At 34.9% G+C, this 23061-nt stretch overlaps 1 protein-coding gene across 1 annotated transcript in view; it reads left to right on the top strand.

The window, feature by feature from the left end:
* KIF13B (kinesin family member 13B) overlaps nucleotides 1-23061 on the top strand; it is a 182882-nt gene that overhangs the window by 16444 nt on the left and 143377 nt on the right. The window contains 1 exon segment of the mRNA XM_023519655.1: nucleotides 9104-9199. Within this exon segment, the coding sequence (XP_023375423.1) occupies nucleotides 9104-9199 (96 nt within the window).

The raw sequence follows: 23061 nt of genomic DNA, 5'->3' as shown, positions 1-23061 counted from the left end.
AAGAGAGGAGGTTAGCCATAAAAATTCAGACAGCAGGAAGTAGACAGTATCTGTATAACTAACAGTTATCGAGAGGTGGTTTTATGCTGACATGGTGCTGAGCACTGAACTAGATTATTTCAGTTAATCTTCACAACAAGTGCTAGGAAGCATTTCTACTGTAGCTCCATTTTACAGATGAGAAAATGGGAATTTTGACAACCTTAGCAATTTGCCCCAAATCACATAGGTATGAAGTGGAGAAACTGGTGCTTAGAACCTGGGCAGTTCAACTCCAGAGCCCCAGCTCTTAAATTCTGTGCTTTCTTGGACAGGCTGAGAGAGTATAGGACGTGAGGGATGGGAAGAGTGATGGAAATTGGCCTTTTTTAATTAGAGAGATTTATAGGGAATTAGAGGGATGTGAAGTTATTTTGAGGTACAACGCGATTAAGAAGGGTCTCAAACATTGAGAAGTACAGTGACTATAGGTTTTCGAATAGAACAGTGGCACTGTTAGAGTGATGCTTTAGGATGGTAAATTAATTTATGTGTCTTTACCCTGCCCACAAGCTAGTAAGTTAGCTTGCTGCTGTTTCATGGATCCTGGTAGAGGACATGAGACTGCTGGGGCTTCTGGTCAGAGGACTTACTCGTGGCACAGCAAGCAGGGTGAGCAGTTCCTCTTGCCTGCAGATTTTGCAGGGGCGATGTGGAGGAGTCGAGATGGATGTAGCGCAAGCAGTGGGTTTATGTTGCATCTGAGGAACACTGAGCTTGGGGAATCCATTGCTTTAAAATGATAAGCAAGCCTGTTCTTTGTCCTGAAGGAAGACCTATGCTGGCTGCAAACACATTTCTGAGAGATGGGCTGGGTAAAGAGCATTTATGGCTTTGCATTCTCGATTTATCCAGCAATAATGTGCCAAGGTGGCATGAAAGCAACTGAAATTTAGGAAATATAGGGAGACTGCAAACATCTGATTTAGATGACTAAGTGAATGAATGCTGCTGTCATTAACTGAGATCAGAAGTATAGGAGAAGCAGGTTTTAGGATGGATGTGCGGGAAATGACGAGTTCTATTCTTGAACATCCAAAATATTTAGTCATTATTTATCATGTGCCACACAACCGCACCTATAACTGTGACTAAGATATAGTGCCGGGCTGGAAGAAACTCAACAGAATTGTTGAGTTTTAGGTGTCTGAAGAGGTGCAGCCAAGCGGGTGGATCCAGAAGTTTGTATATGTGGATTTGAAACTGAGAAACGGGATAACATGCAGATTTGGGCGTCTGTTACTATATTTAGGAGATAGAACAAACACCAAATTAAGGTGTGTTCTTAATTTGGAAGGAGGAGGTCACAGAGACCAAGAAGAGAGATATAAGGATAAGCAGGTGAAAATTATATGGAAGCCCAGGGGAGGAACTGTGTCAAAAAATGAATGGCCAGTTGTCAGATATCACAGGAATTGTATGTATAACACTGAATTATGTTCAGTGGATTTGGGATCATGGCAGTCAATGGTAATTTTCAGAAGAATAATTTTGACAGAATGAATGAATTAGTGTTGGTGTGTTGGTAGTAAGCTGAGAAATATGTGAGCATGCCCATACGGAGGCAGCGAGTATACGTGAATAGTCTTTCATGAAGTTCCATATAACAGGAAAAGGGTAAAGAGTGGTATCCAGAGCTGTAGTTAGGAACAGGTCTTTTTTTTTTTTTTCTTTTTTTTCTTTTTTTAAAGTCTAGGAGATGTTTGAGCCTCGTTATAGAGAGGGAAGTTTTTGAATTTTGGGAGGAAGAGAATAATTATGTAATGGAAGAGCCTTGGAGTGCTTAATTTTCTTGATGAGGTAGAATGTTAGGTTATTAAGAGTAAGAAGAATTGGGTTGGCTGAGGTCTCAAGAGTAGTGAGTGTTTAGAAATGTGGTCAGAGGCCTCTAACCATGTTTTATATCTCTTGAGGACAGTGGGGTCAGTCCTTTTAAGGTATGAGCTGTAATTCACATATCAGTAGTGTACAATTCAGTGGCTGTTAGTGTATTTGCAGAGTGACGCAACCATCACCACTGTCCAATTCCAGAACATTTTCATCATCCCAAAGAGACTCTCTCTCATATGCAGTCACTGTCGACCCTCCTCCTCCCCGCCGCCCCTGGCAACCACTAGTTTGATTCTTGTCTCTCTGGATTTGCCTATTCTGGACATTTCATATCAATGAAATCATACAATATATAGACTTTTGTATCTGACTTCTTTTGTATCTGACTTCACTTGGCATAATGCATTCAGTGTTTATCCATGTTGTACATGAATCAGTACTTCATTCCTTTTAAAGCAGAATAATCTGTGATATGGATATGCTGTATTTTGTTTGCCCATTCATCAGTTGATGGGCATTTGGCTTGGTTATTATGAATAATACTGCTGTGAAATTTGTTTATAAGTTTTTGTATGGATGTATATTTTCATTTCTCTTGGGTATATATATCCGTAAAAGTGGAGTTGCTTGGTCATATAATAACTTGAACTTTGAGAAACTGTTAAATTGTTTTTCAAAGTGAGTGCACCATTTTACATTCCCACCAATAATGTATGAAGGTTACAATTTCTCAACGTTTATGCCAACACTTGCTATTGTCCCTCTTTTTGATTATTGCTATCCTAGTGGGTGTGAAGTGGTATCTCATTGTCTAAAGTTATTGAGCATCATTTCATGTGTTTATTGGCCGTTCATATATCTTTGGTGAGAGCTCTTTAAAAACTCTATTCTTATTTTTTAAATTAGATTTTCTTTTTATTATTGTGTTTATAGGTCCCATATCATATATATGATTTGCAAAGATTTTCTTGATTTTTGTGGGTTGCCTTTTCATTCTCTTAATGGTGTCCTCTTTGAAATACAAAAGTTTTTCATTTTGATGTGGTCCAATTAATCTAGTTTTTCTTCTGTTGCCAGCACTTTTGATGTTATATCTAAGAAACCATTATCTAACCCCAGGTCACATGGATTTATGTCTATGTTTTCTCCTAAGGGTTTTTATAATTATAGCTCTTACATTTAGGTCTTTGATCCATTCAAAGTTAATTTTTGAACATGGCGTCAGGTAGAGGTCTAGTTTTATTCTTGTCCATGTGGATGTCCAGTTGTCCCAGCACGATTTGTTGAAAAGACTATACTTTCCCCGTTGGATTATCTTGGCACCCCTGTGGAAAAGAGTTGACCATTAATGTGACAGTATATTTCTGGACTCTCAATTCTATTCCATTGATTTATTCTTATGTTAGTACCACACTGTCTTAATTACTACAGTTTTGTAGTATGTTTGAAATTGGTGAGTGCGGTCTTTCTGCTTTGTTATTTTTGAAGATTGCTTTGGCTATTCTAGTTTTGCCTTGTAAGTTTTTATATACCTATTTCCTAGCCCTCTGAGGTTGATTAGTTTCTTGAATATACACATTTGTGTTTTTTTGCCACATAAGACTTTTAATTTTTTTCATGCTCTAACTTCTCTTTCCCTTATCAGGGATCCTGCGTTGGCTCTTCCTTCATCCCTAAGTCTTCTCTTTAGTCATATTATAGCTTAGTTAGATTTTATTTTTTATTTATTGAATAGATTTGTCCATTCACTGGTAAAAACATAAAAATAGGTTATTAGGATATTTTGTATATCTCTTATTATCTAGTTTGCTTCTTACCTATGTAGCATCACATAACTTTTTTTCCCTGGGTCAGTGGGCCTTAAGCAACTTTTAAGTATAGTAAAGAAGTGTAAGTCATATTCTCTATCTGCCACTAAAAATATTACATTTCAGTTGGTAAAACAAGTCCTTTGTACATGAATTTTTAGTGGTGAATATTTTATTTAAATATGCGTAGACATGTAAAAGTATTAGGACTATGACAGTTTAAAATAGAACCATATATAGCATGCAGTTTGCAATTTAATTAAAATGTGACTTTTACAAATAATTTGTCTTCATTTTAAAAATGGATTTTTATCAATTTAAGAGTAATTTATAGTTAGTTTTTTAGGACTGTGACGGGTAGGTAAAGGGAGATACATTTATATTTCTAAGTAGTAGATTCGACTTGAACCTAATTTTTTAACTTTCTGGAGATTTAGAAAGCAGATTATTAAGTAGGCAACTCAGAATTATTTTGTCCACACTGAGAATGATGCATGGAACATTAGTTATGTAAAGGGAGTCTTCCAGGCCCTGCCCATCTTTTACTATGATGTCATTGGGGAATGAGCCTTAGCCGATTTGTGCATTGAAGAAAGACTCGTTTCAAATTATTGTTCACTTTATGAGGTGACTAATTTGCTGGCTGAATAAACTGAATTGTCAGCTGTAGATATTTTAATATTCAACTTGAGGAACTTGACCTAGGAGGGATCCTGTTTGGAAAATAATACGGGATCTTTAATGTTAGAGGAGTAAATTTTTCTTCTTTTTAAAGGACTTATGGATACATCAAAGCATTCGTGGTTCTAAGTACTATAAATAAAGCTTAATTAGTCATGATATGAACTTAAAGTACTTAACTTTAAGATCACTCTGGTTTTTTATTGGTTTCCAGACATAGCACTAATTAAATCCCAATCTTGTTATTTTGGGCTTCACTAGGAATAAATTGTTGTCCATGTGTTACTTATAATAATGATGAATATTTGGTGCTATTTTTTTTTATTGCGGTAAAGCGTACATAGCATAAACCATTTTTAAGTGTACAGTTCAGTGGCATTAAGTACATTCACACTGTTGTGCAACCGTTACCACCATCTTTCTCTAGAACTTTTTTATCTTGCAACAATAAAACCCTGTCCCCATGAATCTTTAGTCCAGTCCCTGGCAACAACCCTCTAGCTTTCTGTCTATGAATTTAACTACTCCAGGCACCTCATCTAAGTGGAATTATACAGTATTTGCCCTTTTGTGACTGCTTATTACACTTAGCGTGATATCTTCAAGGTTCATTCATGTTTTAGCAAAGTTTCATTCTCTTTTAGGGTTGAATAATATTATGTTAAATGTATATACCACGTTTTGTTTATCCATTTATTTATCACTGGTCAGTCGGGCTGCTTCTACCTTTTGGCTCTTGCGAATAATGCTGCTGTGAACATGGGTGTACGTCAGCACTGTGTTGGGAAAGCAGTGTGCATAGCAGCTAGGCTCTTTTTAATCTTAAGTATTGTTGCAAACAAAGAAGAAGATGTTTATCTTTTAGATTTTTGGTGTTGGTTTTTTTTTTATTAAAACATTTTAAATTCAGATTAAATTTAAGGCCTACATTTTTGACTGCTGTCTAATCACTGCTCTGCTTTCTAAGCTGTATAGAGCAAGAAGTTTTCCATGGAGAATGTGTTATATTTAGAATCTTGCAGCAGTATAATTTAGTTCAATCAGCTTGTAACTTTTGATAGTACACTAACTATAGCATTTATATTAAAATACTTTTCATATACTTGATCCCTAAACTCTTCAAACTCACTGATTTATTTGCTTGGGTGTGTGTCCTAGGCTTTCCACCCATATTCTAAACAGTCTTCTAAAAAGCCTTCTCTTAATATCTATGTACCAATCAACAGAGTTGAGGTGGGAATTTTGTTTGATAATTAAAACTGAGCTAATAAAGAAGAGAGGATAGTTGTTGATATTTTAAAAGCCACCTTTGATTGAAGTTAGATGTAGAGACATTTGTAAGAGTTGCACTTTTCAGGACAAAATGAGTTTAGGTTTGATATATTAGTTATTAGGTGATTCTTTGTATTATATAGGATATTCCAATGGTTGGTTTCTTTATTATGATATTTAATGCTTCCAAATTATTGTATCTAATGAAGTCATGAAGGAGAGGAGGGAGGACCTGTGAAAAAGGGAAAAAGCATACAAATATTGAAGGAAAATGTTTGGGTCTCTTTTCAATTCAAGACCATTTGAAGTGAAGGCAAAGTACTACTTGTGGGGGAAATATTGATTTACAGTTTTTCAGGCATGCATTCTGGATGTATACTTTTGCATACAGAGCTATACATGCAGCTCCTTTGCTCAAACCACACTTTCTTGCAAGAAACTAATAAGAAACCTTTGTGGTGGTTAGTGAGATAGTAGATTCTGAGTCACAGTACAGTTTCCGGAGAGTTGATAATGCATTTGTGTATAATACAGATTTGACTGTAAAGAGTCAGCTAATACAATATGGTCAGAGACCATTAAAGGGTAGTATTGACAAAATATGGTGATTGCAAACTTTCTTGAACTCTGGGCCTGAAAAAAAAGGAATTTGAAATTTTTTTCCAGTATGGCTAAAACTTTTTTGCAGCCTTTCTATGATAGTCTAGAAAGAATTTAAACACAAAGCATTAAGAAATTGGCTTTAATGCTAGTTGACTATAGTGGCACATGTGCTTTTTTGGCAGTTAGGTTTCCATACGTAGGTAAAACATAACTCTGATGTTTTCCTTTCAGTTCTCTTTGCCTGAAAAATGTATTGGCTAAAAAAAAAAAAAAAAAAGACCACTACATTTTTTGTGCTTCTAGGTTATTTTTGTGAAAACCAGCGTAGAATATCTGATATGAGAAAAGCTGAGTTGTGGTAGGCACAGGGAGGGAATTTTTTATTTTTATTTGTCTCAATTATATAAGTTAAAACAAAACAAACAAACAAAAAGAAATTATCTTTCCTGGCACTGGAAATACTTTAAAGTTATAGTGAGTATGACATTGACGTTTGGCCAAGGTTCTTTGGAAAACACAAAATAACTACAGTGGAGGGCAGCTCCTTTCTTAGAGCATATCTTTGGGTAGTAGAGATAAGGCAAACAGAAACAGTTTAATACTTTGGGTCAGAAAAATAAAAGAATATAAAAATATGAGAACATAAATATGATATGGCCTATACTTTAAAAAAAGCTTTATTGACATAATTTACATGTCATACAGTTTGACCAAGTCACTGGTTTTTATTATGCTCACGCAGTTATGCAACTACAGCACAGTCAATTTTAGTACATTTTCATCACCCCAGAAGAAAATCATATCCACTAGCAGTCACAGCCCAGCCCTAGGCAAGAACTAGTCTGTTTTCTATCTCTATTTCCCTATTTTAGACATTTGAAATAAGTGGAATCATGTAATATGTGGTCTTTTGTGATTGGCTTCTTTCACTTAGCACAAGCTTCATCCACGTTATAGTATGTATTAGTATTATTCCTTTTAATTGCCAAATAATGTTCCATTTTATAGATATTCCACCTTTATTTATTCATTATTTGATAGACATTTGGTTTGTTTCTATTTTTTTTGCTATTATGAATAGCCAAATAATATTGCTATGATCATTCATGTACAAGCTTGTGTGTGGACGTAGGTTATCTTTTCTCTTGGCTGTATATCTAGGACTGGGAATTGCTGGATCACATGCTAACTGTGTTTAACCTTTGAGGAACTGCCGAACTGTTTTTTGAAGTGATTGCACCATTTTATATTCCTACCAGTTATGAGGGAAGGTTCCAATTTCTCCATATCCTTGCCAATACTTGTTATTACCTGTCTTTTTAACTATAGTTATGCTAGTGGGTGCGAGGTGGTATCTCATTGTTGTTTTGATTTACATTTCCTCAGTGTCTAATGATGTTGAGCATCTTTTCTTGTGCTTATTGGCTATTTTTATATCTTTTTTTTGAAAGATGTCCATTTGGATCCTTTGCCCATTTTCAATTTGGGTTATCTGTCTTTTTATTATTGAATTGTTAGTGTTCTTTATATTTTCTCATGCAAGTCTCTTGTTGGATATATAATTTACAGATATTTTCTTGATTCTGTGGGTTGTCTTTTTACTTTTTTCTGGTGTCCTTTGAAGCACAAAAGTTTTTCATATTGAAGTGGTCCAATCTATCTATTTTTTCTTTTATTGCTTTTGCTTTTGGTGTCTAAGAAACTATAACCTAATCCGAAGTCATGTGGATTTACTCTTACATTTTCTTCAAAGAGTTTCATAGTTTTAGCTCTTACACATTTATGTCTATAACCTATTCGAGTTGAATTTTATATATAGTGTTAGGAAGGGGTCTGACTTCATTCTCTTGCACGTGGATATCCAGTTGTCTCGGCATCATTTGGCCATAAATGTGACAATATATTTTTGGATTCCCTGTTCTATTGATCTGTCTATCCTTCTTTCCTTAACGTTAGTACCACACTGTCTTGATTACTGTAGCTTTGTAGTAAGTTTGAAATTGGTGAGTGTGGTCTTTCTACTTTGTTTTTCTTTTTCAAGATTGTTTTGGCTATTCTGGATTGTGTGCACTTTCATATATATTTTAGGATCAGCTCGTTAATTTTGGAAAGAAAAAAAAGCCAGCTGAGATTTCGATAGGGGTTGCCTTAAATCTTGGAGTCCAATTTGAGGAATATTACCATCTTGACAGTATTAAGTTTTTCAATTTGTGAATATAAGATGTCTTTCCATTTGTTTAAGTCTTTAATTTCTTTCAATGATGTTTCAAAATTTTCAGTGTACTTATCTTGAAATTCTTTTAAATTTATTCCTTTGTATTTAAATCTTTTTGATGTCATTATAAATGAAGTTGTTTTCATAGCTTTATTTCTGGATTTTTCATTGCTGGTATGTAGAAATGCAACTTATTTTTGTATATGGATCTTAGCCTGTAATGTTGCAGAACTTGTTTCTTCTAGTTGTCTTTTAGTGGATCCCTTAGGATTTTCTATCCACAAGATCATACCATCTGCAAATAGAGATAGTTTTACTTCTTTCTTTCCAATCTGGATGCCTTTTATTTGTTTTTCTTGCCTAACTGCCCTGACCAGAACCTCTAGTACAACGCCGAATAGAAGTCGCAGTACTAGACATCCTTATCTTAGTCCCGGTGTTAGAGAGAAAGCTGTTCAACCTTTCACCATCGACTGTGATGTTAGCCGTGGGTTTTTGTAGATCCCCTTTATGAGGTTGGGGAAGTTCCTTTCTATTCCTAGTTTGTTGAGTGTGTTTATCATGAAAGAGTGTGGGATTTTTGTCAAATGCTTTTTCTGAAGTAATAACTTTAAAAAATGACTATTTTCCCTGTCCCCCCCTTTTTTTTATCTGCAGAAATTGACTTGCATACCAAATGTGTGGTGGATGTAGATGCAAACAAGGTTATTCTTAATCCTGTAAATACTAATCTTTCTAAAGGAGATGCCCGGTAAGTTAAGAAACAATGTTATGATCAGTGGATTTTTAAATGACCGAAAGCTGAATTGAGTTTATCTTAGCAAATATTGAATGCTTCCTATGTAGAGACAGGTCGCCATCAAGGTGAAGAGATGAGGTCTATGAAATGGAATGACTAAGTGCCAGAATGAGCTTTTTAGACTGTATCAGAGCAGAGAGCTTAGATTAGATGGTGAAATAACTGAGGAGGTCTTCTTGAAGGTGAGGTGCTGGCTGGAGGATTAAGTAATATGGAAATGGGAGGAAGTGGGGTAGAAGGATAGGCTTTTAGATTGTTCCTCAGCTTAGGTTGCTTTTACTTCTGCCAGTTCTTTCAAATCCTGTGTCAGTCAGAGCCCATTTCAAGTGCTACCTTCTTCCTAAAGGCATTTCTACAGCCTTCAGGGTCCTTTCCCTCCAAGACTTTAAAATCTAGTGGAGAGCTACACTGAACAATCCAAAACAATATATAATAATTAAATCTTTGTACGCTATAATCTCTACTACCCAATTTAATTATTATATATTGTTTTGGATTGTTCAGTGTAGCTCTCCAGTAGATTTTAAGATCTTGGAGAGAAGGGACTCTGTCAGGGATTGAGAATGAATACTTGAGTATCATTTCTGGGTTTGGATGATAGAGAGAGGGCAAGAAGATGTAAAGAAAGTGAATTTGGGGAAGAAGGAAGAGATTAAATTGGTTGTTTTCAATAAGTGCAGGGAAATTAATTAAATAGCTGGGATCAGACTACAGAAGACTTTGAAAGCAGATAAGGAAATTTGGTCTGTATTTTTATTGATAAGATGTCCTCTTTGACAGTTTTTGAATATTGTGATTAAAGTGGTGGATTAGGAAAAGTTAGCAGCGTAGAGGATGGATCAAAGTGGGGAAAAGCTGGCTTTTCCTAGAGATCAGCTATAACAGAGGTGTTTTTGCACTGACTTTGGTAGTAGAGAACATAAGTTAGACAGTGCCTGCCATGATGGCTCCCACAAGGTAGACATTATAAATACTCGTAGAAACAATATTGTACTGTACATGGAAATACACAGGACATAAATGTTCTTTGGAGCTGAGTTGAATTGAGTTGAAAAAAGCACTGGACTTTGAGTCAGAAAATCTGAAATTGAATCCTTACTTAACTATGTAGTTGTAGCTAGTTATTTTTTTAACTTTTTTGACCCTCATCTGTACGATGCCTGCCTTACCCGTCTCACAGATGTGTTTTCTGAACATCAAATTGGTGATTTCTAAAGTGTTTTGTAAAGTGTTCTATAAATGTTCAGCTTTATTGTTATTGATGTAGAGATATTTCTTCAGCATCTCTAGCACATGGGTACCATCAGATATGCTGTTATCAGGGTGCGAAGGTATAGATGTGTCAGAAATGATGCTGGGATTTGGGGCCTGCTAATTGAATGACCTATTGTCTTGAGATTAATTGAGATCATTAATTTGAGGGGCTGTTTATTGCTCTTAGTTTTTTTTCAGTCTTGGGAATGTCACTTTATTTGGAAATTTGGGCACTTTTGAACAAGCTTGGAGGCAATATTCTGTGATGGAAAGTGTTGGCTTTATATAAAGACTGACTTGGTTCAAATTCTGACTTTGCTACTTGCTAGCATAGATTACCTACGTGTGGTCTTTACTTATGAAGTGTTTTAGTTTTCTGTTGCTCCATAACCAATTACTTCAAAAGCCTAGTGGCTTAAAACAACGATAATCATTTTTTATGTTATGGTTTCTGTGGGTCAGGAATTCAGATACAGCATAGCGGAGATGGCTGCTCCATGCTGTCTGGAGCCCAGCTGGGAAGCTTGAAGGCAGGGGCTGGAATCATTGAGACAAGGCTCCATCACCCAAGTCTGGTAGTTTGTGTTGCCTATTGGCTGGAGACTTCGCTGGGGTAGTGGGCATTTTGAGATCTTTAAATCTCAGGGATTTGTGAAAGAATTAGATAGCACCTTTTGGTTCCACAGAATATCTTGGATGGCTTTTTTTTCCATATGCTGAAAATACAAATTGAGTATTACTTAGTGCTTAGAGTACCATCTGATAAAAAACTTGAAAATGACAACTTTCAATAGGGTTGTATGTAGTAGTGGTTTTTGGTTAAGTAAAGTTAGGAAGCACAACTTTGTTTTTTAAAAAACAACTTTTTTTTTTGACATGTGATATATATATATAGAAAAGTGTATACAGCTTGATGAATTTTCATAAGTTGAACACACTCCCATAACCGGCACTCAGATAAAAAACAAGAACATTACTAGTGTGACAAAAGACCACCTCTTGAAAAGTGCTTTTCTTTTAATGTAATATTAAGGTAAAAAAAGAAAATAGAAATTTTGGAATGTAGCAGCCCAGTGGTATATATTCACTTTATTAAATTTGAGGAAAAATAGGTAAGAAAGCACAAATTAAAAGCTATTTTATATGATATGAGGTTAATTACAGTCTGGCTTGTAAAATGACTAATCCATAAAACAAGTTACAGTTGTATAGGGGCTGTACTTTAACTAGAGAGCCAGGGGTTTGAAATTAACATGAAAATGATTTGAGTCTGTTTGAATCACTAGCCAGAAACACTCAAATTAATATTTTTCCTTTAAAAGCCACAATATCCTTGCTTTTAGAATAATATCCAATTCTATTAAAATAAAACTGTGACGTTTTGTATGTATATTTAACATCGAAATCAGTGTACTTTAAAAGCGAACATGAATAAATTTTGAAACAGTGGTTTATATGTTTTTCTGATTAATTTTGCGTTAATTTCTGAAAATTTCATGATTTGATGTTTATGCTTATTAAAACTAATAGAAGCCACGGTTAAATGAATAGGTAAACCATTTCCAGTTTAACAGCTTAATCATGCAGAATTGGGAAATATTTTTGCTGTGCTATATATGAAATTTTAAAACCATTTTGAAAATAATAGACTTAAAATTCAGAAAATTATAGTGCAAGGCTATCCAGAGTAAAAATGCTGACTTTGGAGCCAGACATCCTGGACCGAATCCCAGCTACACCACTTAACTTGTGCGATATGGGGCAAGTTACTTAGTTGTCCTCTACCTGAATTTATTCATCTATAAAGTGGAGATTGTAATAGTACCTGCCTATAGGTTGTTATGATGATTAAATGAGTTAAAATATGTAAAATGGCAGTGCCTAGTTATTTACAATAAACCTTATATAAATGTTACCTATTATTTTGAGTATTACCATTATTATTATTACAGCCTGTGTTTAAGTTGTAGTCCATGGTATGTTTAGCGAGCTAGAATATAACTTCATAAAGGAAGTAAAAAACTTTTAAACCGAAATGTATTTGATACTTAAATATACATGACCATCAAGAAATTACCTAGTTCTAAACAAATTTCAGCTTTGCAAAGTCAGAAACTTTATTTTATCTAGTTTGCCCAAAGTTGGTGGGGCTCTTTGAGACTAACATACCATCTATTAGAGAGATGGGACTGCTAATTTTATGTTTACAGTGAATAAAGTATTAATCCTTGCAATCTGCGCTTCTCTTCTTAGTTTCAACTAACTGGAGAAACCAGATCAAATCATTGCTTGTGAAAATGGGCAAGAACAAAGGGACGTTTTATCAAATACGGAAAAGATCAGGGACAAACTCTTTCTATTCCACAATTCTGTACTTGAACATTCTAATGACAAATACAGCAGATTGTTTTTTTTCTTATGTGTATAGTACTGGATACACACAGGTAGATTCGATCTACTTATTTTTTCATGTATAGCTACACTGCTTATACTGCTACTAATATAATTAAATATCTTTTTGGAATTACCTTTTTGCCCTGAATCATGTTTTCTGGGTTGGTCCTTGGGGTTTTCCAAATCTTCATCAGCAACATATTTACAAATCATCTTTTAGGGCTAATAAATGACTAATTCATTATCTATTCTTAGTAGATTTTTACAAGTGTAATTAATTCTCAATGTATGATTCTTAATATTAGGAATACTTTAAGTCCCATTTGTAACAGTTAGAATAGTACCATGATGTAGAGCAGTCCCTTTTAAATAACTAAATAAATCTTTAAGCCTCACTTTGTTTGAATTATATCTTAAAACTTACTAAAATTTTATCCTATAATAAAATGTTAATACTAGTTAGCTTGTCCCGATGATAGGGCAAAATAGTTTCTGAGGCTAAGTTTTATCTTCTGCCTTTTTCTTTATTCCCTCCTTTACCCACCAAACAGGCCTTTCCTGTTAATGCAGGTTAAAAGATTGACTGAGATACTTAAAATGTTGTTTTAAAAGGGAGTAAGGTGTGATTTCCCGTGGAGAGTGTCAGCCTCCACTTTATGAAACAGTTTTGTTATAAAAGTTATGTGTAGGTGAGTTTAGAAATGGGAATGCATTTTCCCATAGGAACGGATAGTCGTTTCTAGTAAAAATGCTGTTCTATTAAAAAAGCGACTCGTTTGGCCCACATCTCATATAATCACACTTTTTATATTTTAGTATGCAGCAGAAGGGCTTCATAGCTGCTTCCCATTTTGTCACACATAATATTAAAATGATGTGTATTCAAGAGTCCAGATTGAATAAAATTTATAATTTTACTCCTTATTGAGAACATTTCAAAGTGAAAAGGATTTTATTTTTTTGGTTTGAGGGTGTGATGATAAAGAACGCAATGACTGCTAGTAACTGGTATACCTTGGTGTCACTATGCTAAATGTATGAGCAGTTTTACCCACCATCATTTTTGCACCATATCAATTTGCAAATATCAATACAGTGAAAAAGGCAAATATCTCAGTATTATGAAAATAGTTCTGATCTAAAGATCCACTGAAAAGCCATGGGTGATCCCCTGGAGTTCTCAGACCACAATTTGAGAACTAAATTTAGGCATTAATCTAATGCACAAACTCTAAGAAATGAATGATATCTTTGGTTTATTTTTAAACTACTTTATAGAGATATACTATATATACTATGTAAATCACCCCTTTAAAGTGAAAAATTCAATGAGTTTTAATGTTGACCCTGACAAAGAAAATACCTGTTGAGAAAGACTCCTGGTGGCTAATTGGGCTCAAATTAAAAAAAAAAAAGCCATTGCTAAACAGGACCTGCTATGCTTCAGGGAGAAGCCTATACTAAACGGCCTGCTGCCTGCACTGAACTGCCTTCCTGTATGTACTGTGTTCCTGCTGTCTGAGCCCACCCTTATAAAGGAGTTCCTAGAATCATATTTCAGCCAGTAGGGCTGAGACTTACCCTGTCCAATCATAGCTGTGCAACATATCCTCTGTAGCAGTTTTATTGATCACACATCACAGTGGACTAGATAGGGGCAGAGGGGAGCCTTCCTTGGCACATGAGCAGAGCAGAGCTGTGTAGACAGACAGGGCTGAGGGTGTCCTTTTCTCAACAGCTGCCTCACAGTAGTGCTGTTCCATAGCTGTGCTCTTTCATAATCGATCTGTAACACTATTGAGCTGTTTGCAGTGTCCTCCTTCAGCGCACCCCAAATTGAAGATTTCTTGGTGATTTATTGGTGTTGAATTGGTGCCAATGACCACTGGTTGACATTATTTACTGAGTTGTACAACTAACATCAGTATCTAATTTTATAGCATTTTAATAACCATATTAATATACTCTCTAGATTTGAGATTTGCCTATTCTGGACATTTCATATAAATGAAATCATATACTATGTGATCTTTGATGGTTGATGTCTTTTACTTAGGATAATGTTTTGAGGTTTATCCATGTTGGTGCATTTGTCAGTACACGCATTTTTATGGTGGAGTAATATTTCATTGAATTCTGTTGTGTTAATCCATTCTTCAGTTGATGGATATTTGCATCGTTTCCTCTTTTTGGCTATTAGGAATAATGCTGCGAACATTTGTGAACATTTGTGTAGAAGTCTTTGTGTAGACATGCATTTTCATTTCTCTTAGGTACATATCTAGGAATGGAATTGCTGGATTGTCTGTTAACTCTATGCTTAACATTTTGAGAAACTGCCAGACTGTTTTCCAAAGCAGCTGCACCATTTTACATTTACGCCACATGTGTATGAGGATTAAATTTCTTTGGCTTTTAAAGAATTCTCTTTACTGTAAGGAAAATGGTGGTGACTAGCTGGTTGAAGAGTTCATACCCCTGCCTGAAGGCCTTCAAATTACAACTAAAACGCAAAACAAAACATGTGCTGTCCAAACAAAACAGGTTTTGGCCAGATTCAGTTCTTGGCTACTGATTCGGAACCCCGGGTTCTAGTATTCTTTTCTATACTTGATTTTAGCCAAAAGGCTGAGAAGAAATCTAGTATACTTTTCTATTGAGTGGTACTTCTTGCAAGGTTTAAAGAAATTGAGCAAAATTTTTAAAAAATAGTATACAAAAAGGTTTAAAGAATAAAACACTTTTATGTACCCATCACTCAGTTGAACAAATCATTACTAATACCATTTAAGCCTTCTGTGAACTACCTCTCAATTTCTAACCCGTTTCCTCCCCACCCAGTGAACCACTTTCCTGAATTTGTTTTTTTCCTTTCCCTTGTATTTCTTTACATTTTCACTATGTGTAGCAGAGATTTTCTTATTTTATAGTAACAATATGGTTCTTCCCACTCCTTTCCATTTGGTCATGTTTAACCTAGTGATTAATCGATAATGCGAAGGTGATAGCTGCCACTGTAGTGAGAAGAATGTCTGAGGTGATGATCTCAACCAGCAGTAGTCAGTAAAGTCATTAAAAATCTTTTTATTCCTTCTGATTGTATACTAGACATCAGTTAAGTCAAGATCATTAGGTAATTAATGAATGCCTGATATGATCAAAACATACCCAGCCCTTCTTTCGAGGTTCAGAATACCCATATATTGGTAAATGAATGAATATATAGAGAAATATAAATTTATATTTCAAATATATGCAGAATTAAGTGAGGTCGACCCATGCATATTCATTTCTCTTACAAATGAACTGAGTAATGCTACCAAGGGGAGGGTCTTATGTCAATAATTGAAATATATAGTCTTTTTCAGACTAATTTCTTGTTAGTGGAAGGCATCCTTAGGTCATATTAGATAATGATATTTAAAATTTCTCTACTGCTATACAGAGGCTAATTTAAGTAAAGATTTTAATTGAAGGAAGTCATGCAAAATGTAATTATGATATGTACAATAGATCTGTTTGTTCTCTGTGCTGTGAAATGACTTGAGTGAGGCTAATAATTCTGCCCAAATAGAGTTTACTCCTCTAGAGAATAGTGTGTGGTATGTTTTAATTTCATAAAGAGGCTCTTCCTAGGGGAGTCTGTCCACCCTAATTATGTCAGAGTAAAGTAGGAAGAACATTAGTCTATGTATTCAGAAATTTTAGACGATTCCTCTTTTAAAAAAATATTATGAGCATTAAGTATATAAATCATTTACTTTTGAATGTAGTTGTGTAAATGAATCAGGGAGGCTCTTAAAAGCCCAAAAGATAATAATATATATGGTTGAATTCATATCGTTGCATAGTTAATAGTAGCAGATAATCAGATATCAATACAGATTTTTTTGAAGTTTTACCAGTAAAGCCGAGTAAGTTGCTAATATGAACTGTTTTGTAGTTAATTAGTAAACTCGTCTGAACAAAAATTAGACTGTTATAGTAAAATTTATGATTTTTAGCATTGTCGTTGGATATGTAATTATCTTGGTTATGCTTTTATTGCTTTTATGACTTTTATTGGTATAGCAATAAGGAAGAATGAACTTTTTTTAATACAAGAAAAGAGAACCTCTATCACCGTGCCTGAAAGTTAACTTGGCTACTAACATTTGATATAATGAGGACTCAGGGTTATGTGTGTATGGTTAGTTACTAGATTAAGTAAGTTATAGCTAATAGGAATTAAATGCTTTGAATTTCCCCAGAATCCTGGATTCAGCATACAATTATCAGATAATATATGATATACTAGATAAGATCTCTAATTACAAACCTACAAATAAAGTTTAGGTAAAACTACGAAGCCCCACTATTGAGGTTTTAAAAATTTGTCTTTTTAAAAAAATTAGTAGTGTAGGAGTTGTTGCTCTCATAAACCAGCTATTGTATAAGAATGTAGACTTCAGTTTTAAAGATGGAGGTAGCAGTGCTACAGGAAGTACAAGGTGAGAAACCAATCCAACCCAGAATGTTACTATATCCCAGTACCTTAGGAACCCTTATGATCCATTTAACAGTTGAACATCAACTCTTTGCCAAGCATCAATCTAAGAGTTAGGATAATCTTTATTAATTTCTAGTTCCACTAAGTTGTGGTTACATTATTTTTAGCACACAGTGTCTAAATATACCAGTAAAACAAAAAACAAAGCCAAAAGAAGACTGTAAAGTAAAAAGAAATTGAATTATTCTCATGTGGACTTTGTAAGGTTAGATTTTTGCACACTCAGATTTGAAATGATTCTATTATTTAATTTTGAGCATTGTACATTTTCTTATGAGAGTTATATTTAGCTAAAATGAAAAATGATTTTTTTTTTTTTTTTGCAAATTAGTAGTTAGAGTTCTGGAGCCCTTTAAATTTTTCCTTAGAGTCCGTTAAGAAGTTAAGTTTGTTACTCATAGATACAAAGAACAAACTGATGGTCACCAGATGGGAGGAGGATTAGGGAGATGAGTGGAAGAAGGTGAAATGGATTAAGAAATACAAATTTCCAGTTATAAAAACAGTCACAGGGATTTAAAGTACAGCATGGGGAATATAGTCAATAAAATTGTAATAACTATGTATGGTGTCAGGTGGGTACTAGACTTATTGGGATGATCACTTCGTAAGTTATATAGATGTCTAATCAGTATATTATACACTTGAAACTAATGTGTGTCAACTAGAATTGAAAAATTAAAAAAGAATTTTAATTTGTCAAGTATCTTGTATGCTGGTGAATTTCACATTTGCTTCACTTTTATCAAACCAAATTTATATATGCTTATAATTAAGTAAAGTTTCTATAAAATGGGTGATAATTAAGAGTAATAATAAATCTTCATGTTTCGACCTTTATATGAAACAAGTCAATAATCCATTTGTTCTGCTTTTAGGAAAACTGAAATAGAATTTACATAAAGATCATTTAGTAGGTAAAAGTTGGATTTGCCATTTAATTTGAAAAACTTTTTATTATGGAGAATTTAAAAGATTTGCCAAAGTAGACAGAATAGTATAATGAACTCTTATGTGCTTGTCACTAAGCCCCCAAAACCATTAACCCATGGTTAATTCTGTCCTATACACATCTTCAACTCTTTCTCTTCTTATTTTGAAGTAAATCCCATTTTACCTACAAATATTTTAATACATATTTTATTAGTTTTACCATACCACAATACCATTATTACACCTAAAAAATTAACAATGATTATGTAATCACATAAAATTTTTAGTCAATGTTCACGTGTCCATTTGTCTTGTACAGTTTTTTCTCTGAAGTTTGTTTTGAATAGCATTCAATATGGTCTGCACATCATGATTGGATTATATGTCTGTTGATTCGTTAGTTCCTTAGTTGTTGAAGAAACTGGGTCATTTGTTCTGTAGATGGATTAATAAGTGAATTTGTTATAGGGGATATATTATCTTTATTTAGATGTCAAATCTTTCTGATTTTTCATGTGACTATTTTTATCCTGACATTCTTTTCTATTCTCTCTGACCTACTTAGGACTGTAATTGTTTAGGTTACAACATAGCCTTCTAACTGGTTTCTGGAACCCAATAATACCAGACTGATCTTCCTTCAAGCCCACTTCTATTTCCTGTAATGTCTTGAATTTAGAGCATGTGTTATTTCTACTAATTAAGGACTGTCGTTCCTGGGGTACATCTTTTATATGTTTGTCTCACCGTGTTTTCTAATGCTGGTACCAGTTCGTTAGCTATTTCCTCTGTGTTTGAGCCCCACTCCCCTTGTAGACTGTAGCTGCTTGAAAGCGCAGACCACTTCTTATTCTTTGTGCTTCTTATAGTACTTTGCAAGTAGAAGGTAATCAGTAAATATCTCTTGATTGATGATGACTGTTCTCAAAAACCCCCTTTGCTGATATTCTGATAGTTGGAAGGGTGATTTGTGAGTCTGGGAGTTGGATTTCATGAAGACTGTTTCTCAAGACAATGGTAGAGTGTGATGAGCCATCTCCATCCACTCTACCATGTAGAGCGCAATTTTCTAGTAAAGATATCCTTTCCTGTCCACTAGATATGGTCTCTTGTTTACTCACATAGCACCACAGCTTTTGTTTTGCTTTCGTTGTTTTGACAATCTCTTGTTTCAGTGTTGTTTCATTGATCATAAGTTTGCTCTTTCCTAGTGATCTGATATTAGGATCATAGTGTAGGATAGATTTCCTTTAGGAGGAATTTCCTAAAGATTAGATAATTATGTTTATAATATATAGTGTAGATTGTTGCAAACCAAGGGTGTCATAGGCTACATTTACCCATAGATGTGTTTTGTTTGGCCTGCAGTTTCAATATTTAAAAATCAGGAGGTTTCATATAATTTTCAGGTTTTCTTAAATAACTTGAAAATCTGGCAGCCTTAGCCTTGCTGCCTGCTTTGACAAGGTCATGAGCTCTTCAGGTCCCCAGGTGGTGGACTTTCATTTTGTTATTTGCCTGATCTCTTTGAACCTTTCCATTTACAACCCTGGGTGTAGATTCTAATTGGCTTCAGTCACAAAATATGCCCTTTCCTGACCTTGATCCTGGGTTTTGAAGCTCATATTACTTTCTGAGACCATCAACCTCTGCACTCTGAATATGTTATATTCTCAATTTTTTTTTAGTTTATCAGATTTAGTCATGTGAATTACGTAACTGTTGACATGACTTTGTTTATAAATTATCAAGTGTTCAGCTTAATACATTATATTAACTTGTAAAAATGTAAAACAATGCTATTCTTTTACTAAATATGTATTTATACTTATATGTTTTTGTTTTGGAGCATAGTGTTATTTTTTAAATGTTATTTATATTAATGTGTAATAAATCTTCCTATTTTTAAATGTGTTAAGGTAGTTTAAAAGTTTCTCAGCTTTAATTTCTAATTCAAAAAAATATTCATAGGCTATAACTCACATTAAAAAAACTCTTTAGGGTCCTCAGTAATATTTAAGAGTATAAAAGTTTCCTGATACCAAAGAGTTTGAGAATCTCTGATCTAAAGTATAATATGTTAGCCCAGGTTAATTTAAATTGTCTGAGGCACCCACCAAAATTTTAGAGTACAATCATTTTTTTCTTTACAAGCAATATCGTGTCAATAGGTAAATCATCTCCAGGTCCCTGCGAAAGCCTATTTAACCTGTGCTATTTCCAAAGTGTATGGCATTATTTAACTAAGACATTTTGAGCAAATAATTCTATGAGTTCAGAGTTCCAGGAAATTTCACCTTCTACCTATTGGGGTAGGAAGTCAGGGATTTCCTGGTTCTAAGCCTTTCTGATTGTTCGCTTGCTCTTGGTAGAGAGAGGTTGTTGGATAAACAGTAGGAAGAGGATTTGAAGAACTGAGATGGACGTTTGATGTGATTTTCGGGGGTGGGGGCTTTCAAATGAGACTCAGATGCTAGAGAGAGAATGTGCAGTTATGGAGAAGGAAACTGAAGTTTCCTGGAGAGTAGAGGTGGTGAAACAGCCCTGCCTCCTTCCTCGGGAGAGGAGAAAGCCTGGAAAAGAGGGTGCCATGTCACAGATTCCTGAAGTGTCCCCCCACCTTTCCATCCGCCACCAGTCACCCACTGCTCGTCCCCAGCAGAGAGGTACAGAGGGAATCGTTCTTCTGTCCTCTCTTCACTGTGGCTTACTTTGTCCCATTATTATAGAGTCCTTACCTTTGTCAGTGGAGTAATAGAGCAGTTAAGAAAGATACAGGGAGAGAAGGGGAATTCTTTTGCTTTTGCTGTGGTGATATAGAAAGGGAGGGAGACAGGATGGAGAGAGATTCCCAATGACTGCAACCAGGGCAGGGGAATTCCCAGGCCGGTTCATGTGGGCAGCTGTCCAAGTAGGACAGTACATATAGTCAGGACACACACGTCTTTTTCTTTTCTGGTTGCAAATACCTGCCTCATCTCTCCAACGATTTTTTAGATCCCTTTATGTTAGGAATTGAAGCCTCATGAATTATTATCCTTAAGCTAATAAGGTTATCAAAGAATATACAGGTATAGAGTATCTGTTAGTATCTAGCGTAGGGTTAGGCATCCTTGTGCTCGAGCAATGCCTTTCCATTGAAAAACATGACGTAAATTGTCCTGTTACCCTACGAGGAGAGTGAAAAGTCCTTGGCCTACATCTCATAAAATTTCCTTCATGGCGTTCAACTGAGATAAGCTCTAAAAGTCTCGCAGGAGTATATGTGGAGAAGACAAGATTAGTCGTTATTTTACCTATAGTACTGATTATTGAAGGGACTTTGGCCCTCAGTATATACTAAAATTGATCTAAAAGAGCAAAACATTTTTGACAAATCAAAATTCTGTCAACAAAATGGAATTATTTGATTTTAAATTTGTATGTCAAATTTATAGTAATTTAACAAAAACTTAAAAGACTCAGGTGTCAGTAGAATGTAGTCACTGTGAAGGAGTCAAGGATGGCAGGCCTAATTTTATTCCAAAGTATAGTAATTCAAATTTCAGGATATTTGTTAGTTTCTATGATGCTGACAATTTGCAGATTCTTTGGAAATTGAATTTGTAATGTATAAGCAGTTTTGACACAGTTCTTTATCTTGCAAACTGGAATTTTTTAACAGCCATTTTATGCAATAATACATGTATATCTAATTCTCCATTAAGGCAAACCTTTTCCTATTTATTTTTCAGATGGTATAAACATTTATAAAATTACCAAGTTTTCAAAAAAATAAATTTACCTTGTGAAATGAAAACTATGATAAAAATCTGTGTATATTAGCTTGTTTTTATAATTGTACTTTATTATTCTGTTCGATTTACATATTCCTCTGTATAGAAGAAAATTGGATGACGATGTTTTGATGATGTGTAACAAATAAACTTCCTTGCTCAACTTTATTTTCATAAAATATTACCACAACAGAAACCCCAGGTGTAAGCAAGATCTTTGTGAGTTCAGTTATTACTCTCACTTAGTCATTCGTCCAGCCATAGCCACCCTTGCAATCTGCAGTACTCTTTGGGGCATTGGCAATTGCAATGTAATGGGAGGAACCAGACATTGTATATACATTTGGTTACTATTTCACATTAGTCATTCTAATTGGATTATATAAGTAGTACAGGAAAACCCTATTGTGTGAAAACCTTTTCTCTGAAAGATTTATTATGACTGCACCCAATGCCAGCCTTTATCCTCTGACATCAGGAAGGAGGCTTAAAAGTAGGATACTGGGACAGAGACTAGTTCAAGATTAAGTCATATCTGGGCACTGAACTAAAACTTTGTGCCTTGCCATTTCCATAAGCTTCACTGAAGCTTTCTGACCCCAGTTTCGCCTTCTTCCCCCGTAGCAGACGCCTCTTATGTGCTGCTTCAGTCCTCTTGGCCTCACTCTCCCCAGAGCCTTTGATCACTTTTCATCCCAGCTACTGGACCCTGACCAACTCCACGTGGACATAGTCTGACACGTCATGCCTCGCTCCCCTTCCCCCTCTTCCCCGGGACCGTACTCCACTATAAGCCTCCTGAAGAATCCATGCTAAGAACATCCTTTTTGTATGCCTTTGGTCTATATACAAATGGATTCTCTTATGTATCAAACTGTCATTTGATCTGATGTGTTTTGTCGTGACTT

The sequence above is a fragment of the Pteropus vampyrus genome, unplaced genomic scaffold (genome assembly GCF_000151845.1).
Source record: "Pteropus vampyrus isolate Shadow unplaced genomic scaffold, Pvam_2.0 Scaffold229, whole genome shotgun sequence".
Taxonomy (NCBI): domain Eukaryota; kingdom Metazoa; phylum Chordata; class Mammalia; order Chiroptera; family Pteropodidae; genus Pteropus; species Pteropus vampyrus.
This window is presented reverse-complemented; position numbering and strand designations above follow the sequence as displayed.